This window comes from Lepidothrix coronata, unplaced genomic scaffold, assembly GCF_001604755.1.
Source record: "Lepidothrix coronata isolate B3197 unplaced genomic scaffold, Lepidothrix_coronata-1.0 Scaffold137, whole genome shotgun sequence".
Classification (NCBI taxonomy): domain Eukaryota; kingdom Metazoa; phylum Chordata; class Aves; order Passeriformes; family Pipridae; genus Lepidothrix; species Lepidothrix coronata.
Window position 1 is genome coordinate 1,532,691 of NW_016690317.1, and position 10,671 is coordinate 1,543,361.

At 41.6% G+C, this 10,671-nt stretch overlaps 1 protein-coding gene across 1 annotated transcript in view; it reads left to right on the forward strand.

Annotated features, from left to right (window-relative positions):
* Window positions 1-10,671, forward strand: part of LOC108503355 (transcription factor COE2-like) — an 84,123-nt gene that overhangs the window by 68,218 nt on the left and 5,234 nt on the right. The window contains exons 6-7 of the mRNA XM_017827271.1: window positions 678-898; window positions 1,948-2,115. Coding sequence (XP_017682760.1) covers window positions 678-898; window positions 1,948-2,115 — 389 coding nt within the window. The remainder of the gene's footprint in view (window positions 1-677; window positions 899-1,947; window positions 2,116-10,671) is intronic.

Here is a 10,671-nt window from a genome sequence, read left to right on the forward strand (position 1 = left end):
ATTATTTAAGGGGGAGTTTAATTTTTAAGCTTGGTTTAAATGAGTCGATTATTTAAGGGGGGGTTAATTTTTAAGCTTGGTTTAAATGAGTCGATTATTTAAGGGGGGGTTAATTTTAAGCTTGGTTTAAATGAGTCGATTATTTAAGGGGGGGTTAATTTTTAAGCTTGTTTTAAGTGAGTCGATTAATTAAGGGGGAGTTTAATTTTTAAGCTTGGTTTAAATGAGTCGATTATTTAAGGGAGGGAGTTTAATTTTTAAACTTGGTTTAAATGAGTCGATTATTTAAGGGGGGGTTAATTTTTAAGCTTGGTTTAAATGAGTCGATTATTTAAGGGGGAGTTAATTTTAAGCTTGGTTTAAGTGAGTCCATTATTTAAGGGGGGGTTAATTTTAAGCTTGGTTTAAGTGAGTCGATTATTTAAGGAGGGGGTTAATTTTTAAGCTTGGTTTAAATGAGTCGATTATTTAAGGGAGGGGGTTAATTCTTAAGCTTGGTTTAAGTGAGTCGATTAATTAAGGGGGGTTTAATTTTTAAGCTTGGTTTAAATGAGTCGATTATTTAAGGGGGGTTAATTTTTAAGCTTGGTTTAAGTGAGTCGATTATTTAAGGGGGGGTTAATTTTTAAGCCTGGTTTAAATGAGTCGATTAATTAAGCGGGAGTTTAATTTTCAAGGCGGATTCATGGATGTATTTGGAATTGTTCCGCAGGTTATATCCGGAACACCAGCAGCATCTCCCCCCGGGGTTACTCCTCCAGCTCCACCCCCCAGCAGTCCAACTACAGCACCTCCAGCAACAGCATGAACGGCTACAGCAACGTGCCCATGGGCAACCTGGGCGTGCCGGGCTCGCCGGGCTTCATCAACGGCTCTCCCACGGGCTCGCCCTACGGATGTACGGCCCCGGGGCTCCCACCGCCCCTCTGCTGCTCCCAAAGTCCAGTCATTGAGCCCAAAATGGAGGGGTTGGGGAGGAGAGGCTGATCTGGGCTTGGGGGGGTTTGGGTGCTGACCAAAATGATCCGTGTTTTTCAAGAGGAGGAGAGGAATAGTCAAGATTGTTTCTTTTTGCCTTCCTTTTTAAGTCCTTACGTAATTATTGCTATGATATATTATTGAATATTACACATTATAGTATTACATATACATTTCATATATAGTATATTATTATATATTATTGTATATTACACATTATAGTACTACATATACATATACATTACATATATAGTATATTTTTATATATTATTGCATATTACATATTATAGTATTACATACACATATATATTTCATATATAGTATATTGTTATATATTATATATCATTATGGATTATATTACTATATTATCACATATTACTACATTGCATATTACTATATATTATATATGACTATATATTATATATTGTTATATATTAAAGATTATAGATAATTACATATTATATTATATATCATGGATTATCAATTATAGATTACTATATATGACTATATATTATATATTGTTATAGATTATAGATAATTATAGATTATATATAATTATAGATTATATATAATTATAGATTATCGATTATAGATTAATTATAGATTATATATCAGTATAGACTATCGATTATCGATCACTATATACTATATATGACTATATAGTATATATTGTTATATATTATAGATAATTATATGGCACCAAGTGGCCAGGCCATTACTGCTCATATTGACTCTCTCCTTTGATGACTTACAATTTTCTGGTCTCCTCACCCTTCATTTTTGAAGATTTAACCCCTCTTTTCTGAACTATTTAATATAAATAGATATAAAAATATAATTCGAGTCACTGTGAGAACGAGACCTTCTTGAAGGGCTAAACCGAGGCACTTTCAGCAGTTTTACCAAACTTCTACAGTTGCATTTCTGATGAAAAAAATGCCTTTTTTGTTTTTTTCCTCCCCTTTGCAGTGATGTCCTCCAGCCCCACCGTTGGCTCCTCCAGCACTTCTTCCATCCTTCCCTTCTCCTCCTCCGTCTTTCCCGCTGTCAAACAGAAGAGTGCCTTCGCTCCTGTCATCAGACCCCAAGGGTCTCCTTCCCCTGCCTGCTCCAGTGGCAATGGAAATGGGTTTAGAGGTAAGAAATGGGCTAAACTGATATTAAACCCCTGGCAGGGGCAAACACAGCCACCACCTGGATGCCATCCCACTGATATCCCAGGGAAAGTCTGCCCAGGGAACTGGATTAAAGCAACAATCCAAGTTCACAGAATCATCATAGAAGCAGTTGGGTTCCACCATGAGCAGTCACTCTTTATTTCACACCTTGATTTCCATCTGGCAAGAGAACATGTGTGTAAAATATATATACATTATATAATATATATATTATATACATTATATAATATATATATCATATATAATGATTATTATATATAATTATGATTATATATAATATATAATATATATCATCATTATATATCATATTATATCATCATTATTATTATATATATAATGATGATTATATATATTATATATATCATATTATATATCATTATATATATTTTATATATATAATGATCATTATATATATAAAATATATTATATAATATGTATATATATAAAATATATACATTACATTTATTTATTATATATATTTTATGTATATACCACAAACTGTGATGTAGGCAAATAATTAAACATATATATTATATATGTACATATATAAAGACAGGATGAGCAATTACACATATATTGAATTATTATAATTTAATTATTTACCTCCCCCATGGCTTGTGGAGGATCACACCTTTCCAGGAAGCCCCTGGTAGCCCATAAAATACCATTTTATTTCATTTACATGTTAAGCAGAGCAGTGTTTAGGCCTGGATTAAAACCAGCTGGGTTGGAAGGGACCTCCGAGATCATCAAGTCCAACCCTTGATCCAACCCAGCCCATGGCACTGATGCCACATCCAGTCTCTTCTTAAAAACCTCCAGGGATGGAGAATCCACCCCTTCCCTGGGCAGCCCATTCCAATGGCTGAGCACCCTCTCTGCAAAGAAATTCTTCCTAAATTTTTTTGTTTGGTTTTAAACCAGAAGGGTCCAAACGCTCGTTTTCACACCGAGAAAGGTCTGAGCCGATGGGGCACTTCAACCACAGCCTGGTTTGGGTTGGGAGGGACTTTAAACCCATCCCTTTCCAACCACCTTCCACTAGAATATAGTGGAATAGAATCATAGAATCCCAGAATCAGCTGGGTTGGAAGGGACCTCCAGAATCATCCAGTCCAACCCTTGATCCAACCCCGCCGTGGTTCCCAGCCCATGGCACTGATGCCACATCCAGTCTCAGCTTAAAAACCTCCAGGGATGGAGAATCCACCACTTCCCTGGGCAGCCCATTCCAAAGGCTGAGCACCCTCTCTGCAAAGAAATTCTTCCTAAGTTTTTCTCTTTGGTTTGGGAAGGACCTTAAACCCATCCCTTTCCAACCCCTTTCCCCTAGAATATAGTGGAATAGAATCATAGAATCAGTTGGGTTGGAAGGGACCTTCCCCTAGAATACAGTGGAATAGCAGCTCTTTTGTGAGGAATGGCTTCTCCTTGGGCTGCGGGGACTTGTTAAACACGGGTTAATACTCAGCTCTGGGCAAAACAATCCCGGCTTTAAACCTGCGGCGAGGTTTAGGCTCAGCCCGGGAATTGAGCCCCGCAGCCCATTTACAGCCCCTTTAAAGGTGATCTGCGAAACAAATGTGGGCAGCGAGATAAGAACGGGAACCCGCCTCGATTCTGGCGTTTTACAGGCTGCGGAGGGGGGGAGCTGTGGCACATAAATGTGCTCCGAGTCTCCATAAAAAAGCCTTTATAGGGCCGGAGAAGTCATCTGGCTCCTTCAGCCTTCGCTGGAGATCCCAGAGCAAACCCGGCTCTGGGAATTGAGCCCAGCCAAGAGGCAGTGGGAATTCTAAATGAGCCCTACAAACCACACCTGCCGGGGTGGGGGGGCACAGAAACCCTCAGCTGGGCCACGGGGACTCGCAGAAACCGGGATTATTTGGTGTCACAAGGAAATTCTGAGCCTGCCGACCAAAAACAATTCGGTTTTTAAAAGCCAGTTTAGGGAATTCTGCGACAGCTTCTTCCCCTGCCCCGTTTCCATGAAAATCCGTGGTTTTCTAAGATCATCTTCTCCCCATTAACGAAAGATCATCATCACCCCATTAATGAAAGATCTTCTCCCTATTAATGAAAGATCATCATCTCCCCATTAATGGGCAAACCCATTGATCTGCCTGTGTAAATCCACAGGTATTGTGTAGACAGGGAATATAATTTGTTTTCTCTGTTTAAGGAAGATGAAAAGGAGGACTTGAGGCAATGTTTTTAAACTCTAGGTATAGAAAGTTTTGTTGGCCCAACAGTTAAACTATTTAGAAATGGGTTTATCCTTGTTAATGTTCTGTATGATCCTGGTGTCTAAAGAGTCACCATTGCCACCCACCCTGCAGGTATCTTTTTTTTCCTTTTTTTTTTTAGGGGGGAAGTGTTTTCTGCATCAGTCATTGAAAGGGTGTATTTATTTCACTGCATTTTTAGAAAAAAGGAGAGGGTTTTGCTGTTTTAGGGAACTGTTTCAGGGCGACGTAATTTCAAACTGTTTTAATTAAACATTTAAGTAGGAAGGCCATTAAATTAAGAGCAGTTTGCTTGTTTAGCTTAAGCTTAATGTCAGGACAAATCAGCGTGTTTAGAACAGATTTAAGTCTGCTTTAAAGTTAAACTTGTCTAACTGCTTTGTAGAGAAGGCCTAAATATTAAGAAGTTACCTGAGGTAGAGCTGAACACAAATCAGTGAGAAAAATCACTCAGATTGTTCCTGGGAGGCAGAAAGAGGACAGATTAAAAACCAGCTGACTTCGTATTTAAATTAATAATTTAAATTAAAGTAAGGTAAACCTGCTTAGCAAAAGTTTCTCTCTTTTTTAACCTGTCTATAAAGAGGGGAAGTACCAGAGACCATTTGGTGCTATTTATGCCACTTGATGTTGACAACATGTTTGATGCAGTGATCAAATATGAGATCGATAAATCAGTGATCAATAAGAGACTGTAAAAATGAAGCTTTGATATTAAATATAACAAAATCTCCACACTAAAACCTCGCATCCATGAATTTTTAGTGACAAAAGTCCACTCCTTGTTCAGAATTAAAGTTCAGGATTAATTAGTGAGTGAAGTCAGGATACAAAGACCTGGGCATAGATAAATGGCTACAGAATTTATTGACCATGTCCCTTTCTTTTTGTGGGATTTCTACACCAACACAAACATAAATATATTACTTTAAGGAGCTGTGGTTCCCTCACAAACACATCTGCCCAGGGTTTGTTACGCCAGGTCCTTGGAACTCCTGAACTCTTCCAGCCACGGAGGCGAATTCCAAGTGAAATATTGAAATGGCTGCAAGCTGGGGAGCACATGCCCTGGAAAGGCTCCAGGTACACAGAGCCTGATCTCCAAATGAACATTCCCACAGTGCTGACAGACACATGTGGCCAAAAACTCAGCGGGAGGCTCCCAGAGAGGCTCCTTGAATGGACTCACTGTGCTGGGGCAATGGGAGACTGAGAATTCCTGCCCCCTCCCTGTGCCAGAAACCAGGAATGGCTGGGCTGGGCATGTAATTCCTGATTTATTTGCTGCTGGACCAAACTTGGGCATCAGCAAACAGAGCTGGATTGGAACAGCCAAAGCACAGTGAATATCTGCAGGTCCCTTCCCAAAGCCCATCAGGGAAGTGTTCTGACATCACCTCTCCATTTTCCCTCCCATAATATGTGGAAAACATCCCCATGGGGATTTTTTTTAGCTTTAATGTAAAGTTTGGGATGTGTTTTGGCTACATCTTTTGTTCAAGGGCAGGTTTCCTGGTGATACAACCTCCATCCTCCTCACTGCAGCCTGTTGCAATGAGGATATCTGAAATAATAATATGTATGATCTAATTGTATATTTATAATTAGTAGTTATAGCCATATTTGTTATTATTGTTGTTATTATTATATCCATTAATTAATAGCAGCCCCCCAGAGCGTGCCATTCTACTCACAAGCCCTACTGAAAATCTAGAATATAACTTCCATGTGTGGTAACCACAGCAGTGTTTAAGCCTGGGTTAAAACCAGTCTAAACAGAAGCTTCATCCTCAGATCAGCATTCCCATTATTCCAGCAGTTTACAGGGAGAAGTTTTTTTTTCCAAAAATGTATTTTTGGAGAACTTGGTGATGCTCAGAAGCTGCTGGTAGGAAATATGTATATAATATACTTCTATACTATATTATATATTAATACTATATTAATACTTATAATACTTCTACTATAATAATACTTATAATACTTCTACTATATTAATACTTCTAAATAATAATGCTATAATAATATATTATATATATTATATGTAGAAATATATATATATATATAAAATATATAGAAGTATTAACCAAGCCTGAAACTTGCAGCTCTGCTGACTTTGGGCTGCACAACAGCCAAGACATGTGGGATCCCCTTGGATAACCCCCCGTGCCACGTGTTCCTGCTTTTCCTCTCCCCCCTGCCATCTGCTCCACATTCCCACAGTGTAACAGCCCGTGGTAGGTAGGGAAGGAGCAGGAATTCCAGCCTGGCCCCCTCCGCCTTCCCTGTGCTCTCCAGATTGGGAGCAGGTGATTCCCAGCCCAGCAGCCCTCGTGCCCGTGTCAGGGCTGTTTAGGAAGGGCCCTGGGAAGATAAGAAGTGATGGGACACAGGAACAAAACCCAACTGCCCAACCCACTCACCTCACTGATGGGAAAGGCAGGAAAATTGGAACCTGCTGGAGCAGATTCCCTTTGGCTCAGCACGTGAAAATGCAAAGCCCAGTTCCAAGGAATAGCAGGCAAAGCCCAGAAAGGCAGATATTCCATGAACCACCAGGATCCTGGTGGGATTGGAGGTACTGGAGGCTGCTGCCCTAAGGAACAGCCTCCATTTGCACCATTCCCTAAATAAATCCAGGTGTTTATGCTGAAGGATCTAATTATTAGGATCTTGTCTGGAGGAAGTTAGGAGTGTCAGCAGCACTGGGCATTCCAGCCCCTTCCCAATAAAAGGCTGGGAAAACAGGTAACAGGAAAAGGAGTTGCTCTGGAAACCTTGTAAGGGGTGGGATTTGTCAACACTTCAGACACAGCATTTCAAAATAACTCTCAGCAGAGACTCTGGCCAGGTAAAAATGACAGGACTGATTCCACATTTTCAGCAACGTGCTCCTGCCTGAACCAGAATGATTCCAGAGCCCAGACAGGGATTTAGGTCTGCAAATCATATATAAACTATGTCAATATATATGAAAAATATGTATTTATCATCTGGTTAAATTTGATACCTCGGAAGGATCAAGGACATTTTCCTGCCCTGTTTATTGGCAGAGGTAGAAGTGGCCCAGACTGCTTAGAAACAAAACCTGAAGTGTTAGCAAGAAGTTTGAAATATCTCTCAACTAAACAAAATTTTAATTAACTAATTATTTTCTCATTTGTTGGGATGGTCATTTGAGTCGCCCTTCCCCAGGCTAGACAAGAGCTCTATTTTTTAATGAGAGAAAACCAAAATCTGCCTTTTCACTAGGAAAATATTCCTCCCTGGGAGGGTGAGGAGGGGCTGGGCTGGAATTCCCAGAGGAGCTGTGGCTGCCCCTGGATCCCTGGAAGTGTCCAAGGCCAGGATGGAGCAACCTCGGCTGGTGGGAGGTGTCCCTGCCCGTGGCAGGGGGGTGGCACTGGATGATTTTAAGGTCCCTTCCAACCCAAAGCATTCCAGAATTCCATGATTCAGCACTAAGCCCCTTCCCAGTTGTCACCAAATGCCTGTTGGAATTGCAGAGAGTCCTTTCCCACTCCAAGGCAGCATTTTCAAAGGCTACTTGTACCCACCAGGCTTATGATCATTATTAATTACACCCATTAAAGGTGCCTATCACCACAGCATCTGGGTACTACCCGTGTTTGATTATTTATTTATAAAAAAATTCTCCAACCTTGTGACAATTTTAATCAAGTGTTTCAGTTGATAATTGCAAGCTGTCAAGGTTAATACAATAAGGCTCATCTCTAATTCTTTTTTCCATTTCCCTCCAAGAGGAAAAGAAAAAAAAAAAGAAGAAGAAAAAAAAAAACCCTCTGGGATAATGACTGTGGTTTCTATATTCCCAACTCATCTGGGAGTGTCCTGCATTGAACCACCTTTATTGAAAAGTTACATCGATTCAATATATAGTAATACAGGCAAAAATAATTACAGCTTTGCTTGCAGTGTAAGACCTTAATCCAAACCTCACAAACATTCAATAAAAAGCCATCCAGGCTGGGAATAGGCTTTTGACAGTGCAGCCCCAACGGGGGGTGGAGGTGGGGTGGAAATGGGCAGGGGAGGGGGTGTGAAAGGAGAGGGAAGCACAGAGCAAAGCCTTTGGATGAGCTGGGGGAAGCCAGGTGAGAATTCCAGGCAATATTCCTCAACTGACTTGGCCTTTGTTGCAGCAGGAGCTGAAATGCCAGTGACACAATTGGGCTTTTCTGGGTGATTTTAAAGTCTTACCCGAGTCTGGGCTCTGGCAGGGTCATCCTGGCAACTTCCAAGGAGCACTTACAGCCTGGAATGACAAAATATTTGGGCTGGGGGTGCAAAAGTGAGGAGAGGAAAAAGAGGGAATTCTACTTGCCCCAGAGGAAAGGAAGGGAGGGAAATTAGGGATCAGGGTAACAACACACCCCTGAGTGCAGTTCTGCTGCTGCCATCACTAGTTTGAGTCCAGGACTGCTGGATAACCATGGAATCATGGAATGCTTTGGGTTGGAAGGGACTTAAAGCTCACCCAGTGCCACCCCCTGCCACGGGTAGGGACACCTTCCACTATCCCAGGTCACTCCAACCTGGCTTTGGACACTTCCAGGGATGAGGCAGCCACAGCTTCTCTGGGCACCCTGTGCCAGTGCACATCTTTTATTTTATAATTAATATTTTTAATTATACAGTAAAAAATGTACTTTCTCTTCAATCTAATGAACTTCCCAAAATTCCGCCTCTGCAAGAACGAAAATATTTTTAAAGAGATGTGGCAGAAATTCAGGCTGGGGCTTTGCTTCTGTTTGCTGGCAGAAGTTTCCCATGCTTAAAAAAAGTGGAAAGAGAGTTGCTAGCAATAAAAAAAAAGCATGTATGCCAATATGGACTTAATCCCTTGGGAGCAGAGTTTAAACTACACTGGCAACAGCTCCTGGATGTCTCAAATTAAGCCATGCTTAGCCATGCCAGGGGCTGCAGCAGCCACAGGCTGACCCTGTGCCAGGAGAAAAGGTTCTCCCAGGTAGGGACTGTGCAGGTGCTCCTGGATTTGCTTCAGGCAGAAGACCTGGCCAGGTTAGTCAGACACAGAGGAGTTTAAATTCCAGGTTAGTCAGACACAGAGGAGTTTAAATTCCAGGTTAGTCAGACACAGAGGAGTTTAAATTCCAGGTCAGTCAGACACAGAGTTTAAGTTCCTGGAGCCAACCTGGCTGATTTTGCCCGAGGCAGGTGAGGAGGATCCCGTTCCTCTGGGATACCTGTGGGAAGCACCAGCATCCGAGGGCACACACTCCCCTTCCCTCTTCCCCAGCCCAGCAGAGCCTGGAGCAGGGCAGCAATCCAAGGCTCCATCGAGTTTCTAAGGCATGTGGTGAATCCATAAGGAGAAGGCTCTCCAGCCAGCAGGATGAATTTTGGGGCTTGGGGGTGAGGAGAAGGAAAGAGCAGCCTCTTAGTGTTGCCAAAAAAATCTCTCTTCCAATGCACAATGCCCCGAAAAAAACCCCACAAAAACTAACAGGCATACAAGTGTTTACCTGTTTTATTTAGGGTTATGTATGTTTTATTTAGGTTTATGTATGTAGGGTTCGAAACTGAAAAACAACAACAAATTCCTAAGCCATTACAAAGAAGGAGATATTTGACTTGGGGCTGTTTGGTTTCACTTTCTCTTTCAGCTAGCTGCTAAAATTGGCAGGGACTTCAGCCCCAGTCATTAGAAAACACGAAAATATTTATTTTCCCATTGTATTAAATCACAGACCGTGTCCACAGTTGTTTGCAAACACAGCTCGGATAAAAGACTCGTGTGAGCTGAGGAACTTGCCCTAAGCATTTTTTTAAATGCTCTGAGCGTGAGGGTGAAATTAATTCTCGGGGGGAAAAGGGCTTTTAAACACAGGAATAATCCCACAAATTTCAGTGCCCATAAATCTTTGCAGGATTAGGAACCTCGCGCCGCACCGAGGCCCCTTTGAAAATCTGAGTCACTCATTTGTTATATAAATACATATAAACTTAACTCGGCCCTGCAAACCTTGGGGAGCAGCAGCAGTTCCAGGCAGCTTCAAACGTGGCTGTTGTTGTCAGTTGTGAGGAGCAGAACTGCAATTAAAGGCGGGCAGAGTGACTAATAAATGATTTACACGAGGCCAGAGCTCCGGGAACTGCCAGGTACGACTGCAGGGCTTCAGACTGATGGGGAAACCAAGCAGGGCAGTGAGGCTGGTCCTTCAGCTGGAAGGCAGGAGGGCTCTGCAGAGGGACCTGGACAGGTTGGAGAGTTGGGCTGATTCCAA